General features: G+C 37.7%; 1 protein-coding gene across 2 annotated transcripts; it reads left to right on the top strand.

The window, feature by feature from the left end:
- The first annotated feature begins 1,390 nt into the window (after positions 1 to 1,390).
- Positions 1,391 to 9,064, top strand: LOC108680886. Of its 2 annotated transcripts, XM_018169811.2 has the most exons (5): positions 1,391 to 1,559; positions 3,610 to 3,822; positions 4,662 to 5,535; positions 5,977 to 6,990; positions 7,810 to 9,064. In XM_018169811.2, the coding sequence occupies exons 2-5, from the start codon at positions 3,646 to 3,648 to the stop codon at positions 8,124 to 8,126; spliced, it is 2,382 nt and encodes a 793-aa protein (XP_018025300.1). In that variant the 5' UTR covers positions 1,391 to 1,559; positions 3,610 to 3,645; the 3' UTR covers positions 8,127 to 9,064. The 2 variants fall into 2 exon arrangements, with proteins under 2 accessions (XP_018025300.1, XP_047737050.1); XM_047881094.1 differs by lacking the exon at positions 1,391 to 1,559 and having other exon boundaries at positions 3,591 to 3,822.
- The last annotated feature ends 5,463 nt before the right edge of the window (positions 9,065 to 14,527 follow it).

Below are 14,527 nucleotides of genomic sequence, written 5' to 3'. Positions count from 1 at the left end.
ATGTAGGCAGTGTTAACTGTTAGGTGATATGTATACTGTACCTGCATTTCTACGTTTTTGAGATGTTTTCCAATGGATACGTATTAAATTATTATTCATGTTCGTAGATTTCGAAGAATTTTGCTCACTCATTCGAGGCAGTGGAAGTCGAAAAGTCAATTTATTATTAGTTATTTCCTTATTAATGTTTATTCGTGGCCTAGACTGGCTGTCAGATCCCTAGCTATACAGCCTCTTTATTCTCCTTCTAGGCGCTCGTAGGCGCTATAATAAACAATTACGGATGTGCAATTTATATTGCTCTACAATAAAAATCGCTTGTATCTTAAAAGAATTCCCGAATACAGGAGTTATAGACTATAAAATTAAGTTTGCCTTATAATTACTGGATAATATTTTTATCTTATGTGATGCCTATCTTCTGCAGCCTGTAGTTTCTCGTATGCTTAAAACTAGTGCGCAATATGACATTGTAATCAATAATCTGCCTTACAGTAACGCCATTGCTTGTATCACAAACTTTATTAGTGTATTATGGCATATTAATCTCAGTCGCTTGCTTACTCGTCTACCTCCAGTTGGGTGTTATGGTCACGTAGTTTGTACTTGGCATAGTATATGTATATGCTAGAACTCTGTTTAATAAAGAAATTAATTTGTTTAATATGATTAGTACATTCTATGATTAGTACAAACATTCTTGAAGAACATTAGTTCATTGTATGATTGCGTATTGGGCCTAATATCTATCAAGAACAAGGTTCAATTGTGGAATAGGCGTAAATAAAACCTGTTTCTCTGCGCGTCATTCGAGCATCATGCATGAAGCTTCGCCTTTGTATGCGTATAATAAAAGTATTTTCTTTCACAAAGCGTAGTTCGTATGATTTTATTATGAAGTGTGAATATTTCTACGACGAATATACCAACAACGCAATGATTTACTATCGTATTATTATCATCTTATTTTCCAGTTATATAAGGGATATTCAATTCCAAGTTATTAGTCTCAAGGCTTAACTTGAAAAGTACGAGTGTTTAGTTTCAATTCAGGATCGAGAAAGACGAGACATCTTTCCAACTAATTTGCAATATTTTGCTGAGCTACACGCTCTAGGACTAGGTGCATAGTTCAGTTTTCAATGTTTAAAGTTACCCCCCAAAAATCTATTATTTTCTTAGAATCCTACGCTTCGGCAGAGAGGGCACCCCGCTGGGCGAAGGCTCACTCTTCTAACCACGAAATTCCTAACATTCCTTCATCGTAAAAGGGCTTTATATAAGCACTGAGCTCGAGTTTCTTGCGTGTTGCATGATAATTTCAAAGTCTAAAAAATCTAAGGAATTTTGAAAACGGATGGGATTATTTTAGAAAACCCCGCGATCATGTTGAGTTACAGGAGCAAGCAGCATGTTGAGTTCAGTAGACGAAGCTACGCTCTGCAAGTTCAAAGACAACATGGCGGTCAGTGCCTGTCGAGCAGTGTGTCTGTGAGGTGTAGTGATTCTGAGAAGCGCTTTACAACATGAAGGACCGCTGTGAGCCAACTTGAAAGCGGGTAAGTTTTTTATTTTGTTATAATCTATGAAAACTCTACTTGTAATGGATCAATTAGATTGATCATCGATGAAAACCCTACTTGTGATAGATCAACTACATTGAATTCGGGTTCTAAATACAAAACAACAGCACGCAAGTTCATGTAATATATCGTGGTATTCTTCGGTTTCTACTAGAATGATAGATTCGATTTTACTTTTAGCATGAACATTATACAAAAGTGAAGGCTTAATAGTTACTCTGAGCTGTAGTTTTGGTTAGCACGTAGAATTAGTTGATTTTTGACGTTCCTGAAGCATGCCTGTGATGATGGATGTGTGCTGATCCTCGGTTCCTAACTAGACGCGTCCACGCGCGCTTAGTTAACATTTCTTTTCATTTCGTTCGTTAAGATTTCATGAATTCAATCTTCTCCTCCGTTGCATATTTTGTTAAATCTACTTTGTATCGATATTTGGTTTTAAGATTTATACTCGTTTTTTTTGCAACGTTCCTCAGTTTCATCGTGCATTTGATTGTCAGTTTGATCATAAATGAAACGTCTTTACTTTGGAGGCAGAAATAAGGGGGGTAAAGGGGTGCCCTGCTCACAGTGCTCAGCCTGCTGCCGCGAAAGCGCTGCTCAGGAATTTGTTCGAAACTTTAGTGTATGAGATTGAAAAAGCCTTGTTTCACTTTTTTCGAGTACAATCTATGTGTCAGTGCGTGATGTATTAGTCCATTTTAGTATAATTTGATCGTCAAGTGTGAAGAGTTTATTTCGCGATGAAAAATCTTGATTTAGTACATTGAACTTTAAATATAATTTAAAATTTATTTGCAGTTCTCGAATGGATATGAAAACCTTTAATTTTCAAGTAAATTAATTCTTTGCATCGAGTTTCATGTCTAATATCAGTACTATGCATTGCTACCGCATTATCCAATTGGGCTCATTACCAGAGCAGCGTTGAAGTTGCCGTGTGTGCCAGCTTCGTGAAGTACATTCTTTGAATAACGTACTAAGAACTTAAGTTGTCCTAGCTATATGCCCGTAAAACATACGTTTTACTCGTAAATACGAGTTTCAAAATCAATCATCACAGGAGAAGTTACCCAGTGAAAATTTACAGACGCGGCAGCTTCTGATTTGGATTACCAGAAGCTGGGGCGACTCTAAATTTTGTTAGGGTATAGTCTCAGATATGACATTACTGGAACCGACTCGTCGAGAGTTACAAAGAACTTTATTTAGATCGAGGATGTTTAAAACAATTCAAGGCACCAGGACTAGCGGCAAAAAGGTGTTATTAGTTCGATCAGTAATGGTGACCGTAAGTGTGATTGCAACTTCCAAAAATGACCGCAGGATTCTAAGTGTGTAGAAATATTAGATTTTATGAAATAGTTTTGCTCATAGTTTTGTAAGTTAACAAAGAAAACTAAATATGTCATTGTCTATAAGCGCTGGACTTTCGTCAATCTACAGGATAGAGATTTCCGTACGCTAAGTAGAATATTTATTATTGCACAAACTCGTTTATGTAACGCATATGTTACGTTACTGTGAAACGTTACCTACGGATTTTTATTCATCAGTTTTTCGAAAAATCATTTCATTAGAATTTTTTTACGTGAAGATTTCATGTTTTATATCACCTTCATTCGTAGTATATCATATTTTTCTGGTTAGTTTAAGCCACAATTCTATCTCCTTTACTAATGTTATATGGTTCGTATGATTCTCATTCATAGGTACTCATTTTCGTTATAGTTCCTACTACCCTTATTTAAACTCGTTCAATAATATTATGTTTCGTATACGGTAACCCTCATTCACACGTATTCCTTTTATGGTTTCTTTGATCCTTATTCCTAATAATTTACTAATATTATGATTCGTTTGAATCTCATACCTCGTTCCTATGGTTATTTGTTCGACCCTTATGCCTAATCATTTAATATTATGGTTAGTGGTATCACCCTTATTCGTAGTAACTGATTCATATTATCATTCGTCTGCACAAGATTCTTTGCTCTTACCGAATATTTCCTTACCCTGACGCGAGGAGAGGTAGGAAAAGTGCAAGTAGGAACAGGAGGTGATGGCTTCAGAGTTCCTGCCTCTGTGTGATGTGCTGTTCAACATCATCTCCCTGGCATCATACTTCTGTGATGTTGTCTTCGATTGCGTCACGGTCTACACTCTCTACGACAACCGAGCACCACAATGGTTTTACGCATCGCTGGCCTGCGTCCTGGGGTCTTTATTATTGTGCCAGGTATGACGAACAGTGTTATTACTTAATATTAATTAGTATTATTATATTATTTCTTAAAATAATTTATTCTTAATCTACTCATTTTATGCCTCCCTGGCCTGCGTTCTAGGGTCCTTATTATTGTGCCAGGTATGACGGACATTACGGTATTATTACTTATTATTAATTACTATTATTACATTATTTATTTACAGAATTTATCCTTAGTCTACTTAATTGTCTCTGTCAACTGATCTCAGATTCTGCACCTGTTGTAAAAATTCAAAATAGATTATTTTCAATCAAATCGCGCTCATATTTGGAATTTTCTCCCTTATTTTCAATCGCATCGTGTTAATAATAGAAATTTTGGCAATGATTGTCAATGTGATCGTCTCTGCCATAAAATACCTATCATTGCTGTTCGTTCATAAAAAAATACGCATTAAATCTGAATATACGCCGAATTTCAGATTAAGAAATAATTAATAAATGTCTGTAGAATATAATGTGGTATAAGTGTAAATTTATATTCATACCACAAGAGCATCTGTCCTATTTTTGAATGAGTATTAATAATTTAACTAAAAATTTTACAGTCAATTTATAAGTTTCTTCTAACCCCCTCACAGAAGTTCAAACATACGTTGCCTTTTATTTATCTGGAACAAGAATACTCGTTCACATTCCACCTGGAAAAGCTCGAGTGTCGCTAATTTCTGAGGTGACATTACTCATAACAAACATGCCAAACTAAGTTATTTTTTTAATATTGGCGGGAATCTCAACAACTTTTTCCTGGGGGTAAAGAAACTGGCAATAATTTAAATAAACGGCCAATAATTTATATTTTACATCAGGTATGTTCGTTGACATGGCATCTGGACTCCTCAAGACGCGGCAAGCGTCTGAGCTCGTGGCTGCTAGCGCTCCAGCACCTGTTCCTCGGAGGCGTGTTGGTCCGATATTTCTTGTTGTTCCTGCCCGTAGACTTGCGGCACGTGAAGCACGAAGTACGTGATCTATGCGTGCTGAGAATGTTGCATGGCTTCTGCCAAGCGGCACCGATGCTCCTTCTCCAACTTTTCCTTATCTGGCAAAAGCCTTCGGCTTCCGAAATGACAGATCTCAACATCGTATCGACAGCGTTGTCGCTGTTCAGCGTGTGTTGGGCGTTGGCATCGTTCAACAAGAACGTTAGAAGCCATAACGTGCATCGTCTGGTGTTGACGTGGCTTGGAGTTATCTGTCAACTTGCCTGGAGACTCGGCACTGTCACATCACGCTGTCTGTCCCTCACTGTCTACGCGACTGTCTATGGCTTTTGGGTGTTGCTCGTAATCAGCCTGCATTGGGTGACCATGTTTCTGTGGCTAATATCTCCTAGAAATGTCTTCCATGGGGAAAAAATGCCAATACTCAAGAAAATTGGTCTTTCTATGCTCATAGCATTCTGCTACATCTTTTGCTACATTAACCTGCAAGAAGTGAATTCCCGTCGCAAGATGACAGCTTTTTACCTGACCATGCTACTGGAGAACACGTTACTTGTGTCCGTGTGGCTAGGGGGGCTGCGTGTACGGCCCTGGTATCAAGACTCTGTCACTGCGGTGGCTTTCCTCTCGTTCGCGCTCGGGATGCTCTTCATGCTGCTATACTACAGACATTTTCACGTACGCAAACTACAACAAAACTACGGCGCGTCTGCTACAACAGCCGTGTATCACTGCACAGGTGTGACTTGAACAAATTAGAATATTATTAAACTCATGTGACTGGCTTCATCACTGTGTAAATATTTATTTATGAACCATTGCTTTCAGAATGTTGAATATAGTATCGGTTTTTCTTTTTATTATTAGTGTTCATTCAATGTTTTAACCTCCACTTTTAATATTTTAATTAGCAAGACATGCGTCTTATTTAAAAATGTCAGTAAAGTACCCAGGCTGTGAACTGAATTTCATTAGTATTCTACATATGTTATTATAACTCACCATAATAAAAATTATCAATGGTTCAGAGCTGAGCGGCCATCGAATCGCCGAATTATACAAGAATTATTCGGTAATTTTGAGTGGCGTATAGATGATCACGTGACACAATTATTACATCGGTATGCCTCTCGCGAATCATTACCTGGGTATTAAGTAAAATATTTTTACCTCTGTCCAGGTTGTCGTATGGATCAGTGCATGGACAAGTCACATCGCATGCCGTTCCCATACTACCTTAACGAACTCTCGGCCAGCGACAACAGCACCATTGCTTCTGACCATCGCACCACCAAAATTAACAACACAACCCAACGTCCTTTCAGCTACAGGTCCAGGCTGCAGTACATGCATCAAGACACACTCCAGGTTCCAGGAGTATTTAATTGTCGATTCAACCCAGCAATTAAGCGTAAGAAGAAGAAACCAACGAGCTTCGTGCCTCAGCCGCCATCTGTTATGGTGTCCATGAATCTTCCCAATAACGTCGTGGCTAAAAATGCGCGTGTTGCACCTTTTTGGAAGCAGCCTGTTTCTTTAGCGTCCAGTGACCACGAAGGAAGCGTTGGATCACGCGTCAACATTCAGCAAAAATTACAGGAGAAGAAGCAACAACAAATTGCTGAGCTACATCAAATCGAAGAAGAAATTCGGTGTGGGAAATTGACAAGGCCGCACCTTAATGATATATCAGAGTCCGGCACTTTACCTCAGCCTATTCCTAAGGAGAAAAAACAGCCGTGGGTTCAACCTGAGCCCATTAGGTGCCCATATTTCGTGGATGAAACCACAAGCCGTGTCCTGAGGTCAGTGCCACGTCAAAATCGATCACAAACTCCCGAAATTTTACTTGCCCCACACTACCTTGAAAACTCGCGTATCTACTATGAGTACCAGGATCCACGATGGAAGTATGGGAATAATTACCATTTACCATCTGACGATGTTAGTAATTCCAGTCACTCCAAAAGATCGACTACCAGAAGAAACTGTAAGACTCCCGACAAGTTTCTCGATAACAAAGACCGCGAGAAAGTTATTTATAAGTCGGCACGAGCGTCGTCCGATCTCGATAGCCAGATATCCTTACCGAGATCCTACACTCTGCCGAGAGAGTTCAAGTACTACCGAAGACCAAAAGCTAAAAAGACTGTCAGGAATGACCACTTCCTGACCTCTACCAATTCAAGTGACGGTAAGTTCTCTGAAATTGTTGGAAAATAAATTTAAATAAATCGTATTTCGTAAACTGTTTCACGAGCTTAATCTTGTCAGTTTGATTCCAGGAATATTTTAACCTTGCCTACCTCGGATGTTGGGTTTTTTTACCAAAATCCGAAAAAAAGGTTTAAGCCTGATTTTTCCCTGTCTCTGATATATTCAATCGGCATTAATTTCCGATCATCAATAATGATAGAAGTGATGATTGGGATCTGTAATTAAATTCATATATTATTATTCACTGTGCAATGTTCATCATCTCTTTGTGCAATGTTCGTCAACCTTAATTACATGACTTCTTTACAAAGGACGTTAAAGGATGTTTTAGGATGTTGTTGTGGATGATCGTGTTTGGCTGCGGTGGTAGAGTATTTGGTATCTGAATGGATGAGGTGCTTATTACTTCCTGACCTGTACAGTCAAACAAATTAATTGGTTATATTGTCCTAATAGTGACATAGGTACTTTCTGCACCTAGTACTGATACGCACCCTGGCACGGGCAAAACTGGGTCACGCTGACCCACACAAAGGCAGAAAAATTCACTCAAATAAAAAGAATTGATTTTATAAAAAAATATAACTCAGTACTCACTGCAGTGAGTGACAGAGAGCGCATTTTCTCGTCGACGAAAACGTGAAGTCACGGACTGACATTGACAGACGGACGGACATGACGAGCACAATAGCGCCTTTTTTTCCATAAATGAGAAAATACGCTAAAAATACACACTAATTTCCCTGAGTGTAAGTTTTGTCAGACTTTGTCCTAATATTTCTCTTGGTTATCTCAGGAGACGTTGACTCGTGCGACGACGAAGAGCTGATGACGCAGCAAGGAACACAATGTCTTTCTAACGCACAACCAAGGTTTGTACAACCTCACCACCGCCATAACCACCACAACAACCATCATCAACTACAAGCTTCCTTATCATCAACGCCTCCTGAACAGCTTGGCCAGCAGCATTTCAGACGACACTATCATCACAATCTCAATTTAAACCGGAACGCTATTATGGCGGCAACGGTTCCTCCGCAGCCGGAGCTCCGGAGTGCCAACTTCTCGCAGCACGCGTCGCCTTACAATCTCCATGAAACTGAACTTTAATTCCAAGAGAAACTTTGAAGTTTTATTTTGACAAATAAAACCTCAAACTTTCCCGTAAACTAGTTTTGAGAAAAATGAAGTTTTATTTATAATTTACGGGAAAAGCGTCTTTAAATGATATTGTCGTTAGTTAATTAATCGTTAATCTGTCTCTTTACGAAATTCAATTTCATCCTTATGGATGTTTAATGTTTGTTGAAAAATGAACCATTTAAATAAGTGCTGAATATATGAAAATTACCTAAAGTTACTTGTTCACCAGAAAAAAAGAACACATCTGCTGGATAATGAATTACCATAAACGAAAAGATTGAACTGTTAAATTCTCTAGAATAACTAATCAAGGGATCTACTGCCTTGTTGTTGAATATTGAAAAATTATTCTTTTTGCGTTTATATTGTAGTAATAAGTTTTTCTGTTTATGTTTTGTGTACACCTATCCGCCTGTACTACAGACTTTGTATAGTTTTGCCTAAGATTAGGCGCTCAGGGACTCTAATTTTTACGTACAAATTTTAGGTGAATGTATATAGCGGTAGAAGACAGTGTATGAAATGAAAGGTTAAAGTGGCTAACGGTAGAACTGTTCCCTTTTTTGTGCAATGTGTAAAAATCGTACAGACTTGTATTTGCATACTTTATAGCTGGCTATCTATGAATGTTATTTGTTGCATTAAACCAATGACTGAACCGAAGCGAAGAAATAATGTGGACAGGAATGCTGTTGAAAATAAGTAATATCACTAAGTTTCGGAACGACTCGACCAAAATTTTTTGTGAAGCAGCAGCAAGTACTTGATGAGTAATTTGTAATTACAAATTGAGTAATTTGTTGTAAAATGACATTGCCTCCGTCGTGGTCAGTCCCATGCTTGTACTGCTATTGCTGTACGAGCTGTACTGCTATTGCTGTACGAGCTGTACTGCTATTGCTGTACGGGCTTAGCTGTACTGCTATTGCTGTACGAGCTGTACTGCTATTGCTGTACGAGCTGTACTGCTATTGCTGTACTGCTATTGCTGTACGAGCTGTACTGCTGTTGCTGTACGAGCTGTACTGCTATTGCTGTACGAGCTGTACTGCTGTATTACGTCACCAGAGACAACAATAACATAAAATATTAGTAATTAATTTGAATGTGATGGGAGAAAAACATTTCTTCAATATAGATATTTCTCCATACTTCAAAAGGCCTCTTGAGCTTTCTTGATGCCTCTACCTGAAGGAAATTTGGCACCATTTCATGATGAAGGGATAACAATGCAAAAGTTTCAGGAAGTTACATTATTTATCTTCGCTTCGTTGTTGGGTTCAAATCCACCTTTCCATTCAGCTGAAAACTTTATAAGTGTGCGATGGACGAATTCTAAATACACATAAATATTATGAGACGTATTATAAAAATATACCCATTACAAGAATCATCTTCTGTTGTACGATGTTGACTTGGTCGGGATTTCTCCTTAGCCCGTGTCCGGGAACTTGAATTATTTTATATTAATAATTAAAAATAACTCAAAATAACTTAAAATAACTCAATAATTTTATATTATTGAGTTATTAAGCGTTTCGGAAATTTTGCGTGCAGTAACAGTAGAAAAAACGCTCCTTTATGAGAAAAATTCATAGTATTCGTTTCTACATTTTACGCGTACCTGTATTCAACTTGTGTAACTTGTCGTTTTTCATTTTATTGTTGATGAAATACTATAAATATTTTGCAGCAACTAACCATCTGAAAATGAATACTTAGCGACATTTTAAATATCAATTATATTCAATTATTTCCATTACTTTCAAGCCAGTGACTGAGTGTCACTCATTATGTACGCATGTTCATTCCAGTGGCCAGTTTTTATATCTTCTTTTGTATAGCACTTTCAATGCCTCTTCTATTCATTTTAAACGACGTACTATATTAGCTTGTGTAATAATTAACTCGACTCGGGAATTTCAAGTTGATTTTATTTTTTTCTCATCTAAATAATAGTCTGACAGAGATCAGGCTGGTGGGCGCATTTGTCGCCACAAGTCTTAACCCCAACTATAAAAAAAATGTAAATAATATTAATAACCTTACCCTCAATAAATTGCCTTATTTCATTGATGATTCATCTGTTAATGACTCAATTGAAATTTTGCCATTTGTTCATGGAAAATCACATATAATTTGATATATATAAGCTACGCCTACCTATTTGCTGTCGATCATTAATGTTGATGTGATTGATAACGATGTTTCGAAGATATTTTTTAAGTTTTCTCTGAGTTGAAGTTATATTGTATCAATACATTTTCTACATGCAGTACATTATTTTATATCCTACCTTTTAAAAGTTATGCTCATTTTTCTATCTGCTCTATGATGCCTTAGCTTAGAGCCTCGCAAAGTGAGCTATCGTTGTGGTGGTGAGAGTCTCTGTCTCTCGCACCCAGCTCCCGGGTTCGAGTCCCACTGAGGACAAGTTCTACCGGGAAGCTCAGCTCATGGTCAACTCAGCCATTCATCCAACTCTGGTTGATAAATGAGTACCTGGCTTGTCCAGGGTGTTGTGTAATGCAATAAAATGGTTCTGACGGGTCAGCGAGCCAGTGATGGTCGTAGAACTACCAGTGGCACCAAGTGCCCGGAAAAACTGACCTATCACCCCCCCTCCCTAGTCGCAATTGCCCATCCTACCAGGATGGGCAATTACAACTACAACAACAGCTATCGTTGGCAACAGTGGTTGGTTTGACCTAACATCGATTTGTTGCAAACTGTAGCTTGATTTGTTGTAGTGGGACGTTTTTATCTCACACTGAACTGATGAAACGATATTTTTTAAGTTTTTCGTTGACGCTTCCCTCCTGCTAATATGGAGAGGTAGAATGCAACAGCCAGGGTGTTGGCTTCCTTATTTCCAAAGTTTCAACTCCTTTTCAGTCAGAAAAACATAAAACTACGGAGAATTTAATTCAACATTCTTTTCAAAGAAACTGTCCGTAGAGATGTATTCTGTATAGAATACAAGAAATTGCGCAAATTCTGTTCTCGGTGAAAATTGTTATCGCTAGGTAGAAAAAGTCGAAGAGGACTTTTCTACAGTAAAATGAAGCTGGCTTTACGAAACTGTATCGCCATCTCGTAGATATCAGAGGCTGAGGAACAGCGAGGCGTGCCGAGGTTGGAAGCATGACAGAGCCCTCGAGTCTCCTACTATCATCAATCACAAGGAGGGGACGAAGCAGCGAAATGCTTAACTGTGAAGTGGTCACAAGGAGAGTGACCGAGCAACGATGCAATTCCGTGACAACAGTAACGAGAGGAAAGTAACTACCGGCAGCTTCGATCCGAATTGTGCGGAACTTGAGATGCATGGCAAGAGGCAAGCTCTCTAAATTGCATCTTAATTTGTCGAAAAATAAAAGTCTGCGTCCTTATTGTAGCTGGATCTACTACAGGGAATTAAATGTGTTTTTACATAAAAATGTACTCCACCTGTGTAAGCAAATACGCTGTTTAGTTTCCATTTATACACCATCATCAGTCTCCATGCCCAAAATAATTTAAACTGTTGCTTTATGAACGGAGATTGCGGTGTGAACTTGGTTATGTTGTCATATAATAAAGGACTGTCTTCACTGATATTTTTCTAGCTCTAAATAAAAGATCTCGTGTATTCTGGTTAAATCATAACTTGTCTACCAGAATAATTAATTGCGAATGCAGCTCACTATTGCAAATTCTTTCTAAACCAGACGCCGTTGGATTTCTGCGTTTTAGGATATGTAGGGATAACGAGCAGTCGAGAACCCGCGAAATTTGCAAACAAGAAATCGCAAATTTGCAACAGCGGCCCGAGAGAGAGTCAGCTGCGTTCATCGAGTAAACATCTCTAGTGTCTATCGCCCTTGATTCCGTAAAGTTAACCGGTAAATAATCGCCTATAAATCACATATTACTTGATCTTGGACTACTATATATACCACGAGTATATTTAGTGAAGGGTCCTTCTAGCGTCAAGAACCCGGCTGGCTTTCTCTCCCCTCCCCCCCTCTTCTCTTCATGAGAAGAGGCAGTAGGTAGGAGTAGGTTTGTGAGCCAGCCAAGGTTAGGTAGTTAAAATTCTTGCGTTGTATTTAAACATTTTTATCATTTTCTATTAAGGCTGAATTATTCTATTGAAACCTTGGCTACATCATTGTGTAACTTGTCATCTGTACTTATTATTATTTTTTGTTATTATTAATATGTTGTCATCTTTTAGAATCAATCACATACTGCAAATGTGTTAAGTTTATGTTACATGTCCCAAACCAATTAGGTAGAACTCCTGTATAGTTTTGTATTTGAATATAACCATTGCTTTTGTTTTCAATATCAAAACTTGTTTGGCTCTGTTATGCATTGACAAATTGCTATGTAAAATTGTTACATCAATACCTTTGACCAGTTTAATGTCAGGTAGGCTAAATGAACTAACTGTAGGTGTATGACCTAAAAACTTAAGAAGTGTGAGAGATGTATGATCTAAGTTATTGTACCTATACTAGTCCACCTAATTTTGCGGCCAAATGCTGGGCCGAATTCTGATGAGGAAGGGCCTTTGCTTTTTGATATTTTTAATGCCCTGTGTTGCTTTTCTTTTGCTTGCTGTCACGCTCAGCCATTGCGTCCACTGACTTTTCAAAAGCAAAAATAAGTGGTCTGACCTTCATGCCAAGAGGTCCAAAACTACACAAGCTCTCAGGCCCAATGGTCATCCTTGCGGTTGTCCTGTGGCTTTAAGTCTACCCTGCGTGGACATCCCGAAAAGAAGAAGAAGAAGCAACAGCGGCCCAAACCTGGGTTCTTCTTCACCCATATCAAGTCTTAACCCGTCAAAAATCAACCGAAGTTGCTTGTATTCTAATCGTCCGCACAGTCCAATTCAAGCCCACTCACTACCTACTGTTATTTGCCATAACAACTTGGATGTTGTTGATGAATGATGATAGGTATGATAATGATTAATGAATGATGATATGATAATGAATAATGACTACTATTGACTAGCATGGCGCAATTATTGATATGATTGGTGATAAGGTTAGCAAGGAGCACAAAATTTTTTTCTTCAACCGTAATGAAAATTATATATCTGAAAAGAGAAAAAATATAAAGAATTACACATTTTTTCCTTTATTCAGTTAGCTACTACGTCCCAAGAAAAATTGATAATTTTTTTACACTATTTTCGGAAAACACTATCATTTCTAGATTTCCTTTGAGCCAATTTCAAAGAATTTACCACCATTAGGATTTAGGAAGCTCTTGTTGCAGGCTGCCACTGCCACTCTACCAGGCTAGGTAGCCTATCCTACTCTAATAAAAAAATATATTTTTTTGAGACTTTGACTGCAGGAGGGTGGGGAAAATAATAGAAATGGGTGTGACTGTGACTGATACTGATAGATAATTATAAGTCTTATAGATATTATCTGAATGGTATAAAAGCACCAAAGGGAAGAATTGAACAGAATAAATTCCAGTTTCCAGCTTGCTAAATAAATAATAATTAGCTAGCTAAATGATATATGTATAAACAGTATAAAGAATGACAAATAGGCTGAAATAGCTAGGTACCTACCTAGACCTAGGTCTAGGATGATTGATGATAAATACCTTAATGAGAAATGAATGATCAATGAATGATACATCATTACATGAAGGATGCAGATGGGTTTATTGACAATTGATGTGTCATGTGTTCATAATTTTTATACTATGATAGACAAATGATGGGTAAATAATAAATAAATGATTGGTTTTGGTAGCTAAATGATAGGCCAAGCTGCAAATGATAGGTAGGCCTAAATTATAGATATAGGAAAATGAAAGAATCAGAAAGATAAATGAGATTGTGAGAAGTAAATGATGAGATAATGATAATAATTATAATATAATAATGAACAACAATAATAAATTAATAAAATATGTATTAGTAGGCTAGTAGGTACTGCATCATAAATGCCAGTGCCAATGTGCCATTGCGGCTGCCATTCACACAGCCTGACACAGGCGTTACTGCTGCATTAGACTTGTCTTTTTGCAACTTTCACCATTACTGTTATTGTTAATACTGTGCAACTAGCTGCAGAGCTTTGAAATTTGAAGAGCATGCTCTAAAAAGTGTAATTTTGATTTCTTATTATCATTCATTAACAGCCCCATACAATATCAAAGTTTGTTTTAGGACAAAGTGGTACTTTTTGCAAATCTCAGCTAAGGAACTAAAGGAAGTAGATGATAGAAATTTCTCAAAAAACAAGATGGTGTCATCGCAATTCAATTTTTTTGTTCTTTTTCAAACATACATCAGTCAAATAAAACTACCACTCTACCAGGTAGTTGGGTGGACTGGAACTTTTAAAACT

The sequence above is a fragment of the Hyalella azteca genome, unplaced genomic scaffold (assembly GCF_000764305.2).
Source record: "Hyalella azteca isolate HAZT.00-mixed unplaced genomic scaffold, Hazt_2.0.2 contig7049, whole genome shotgun sequence".
Lineage (NCBI taxonomy): Eukaryota > Metazoa > Arthropoda > Malacostraca > Amphipoda > Hyalellidae > Hyalella > Hyalella azteca.
Note: the sequence above shows the minus strand (reverse complement) of the source record. Positions and strands in the feature narration are given on the sequence as shown.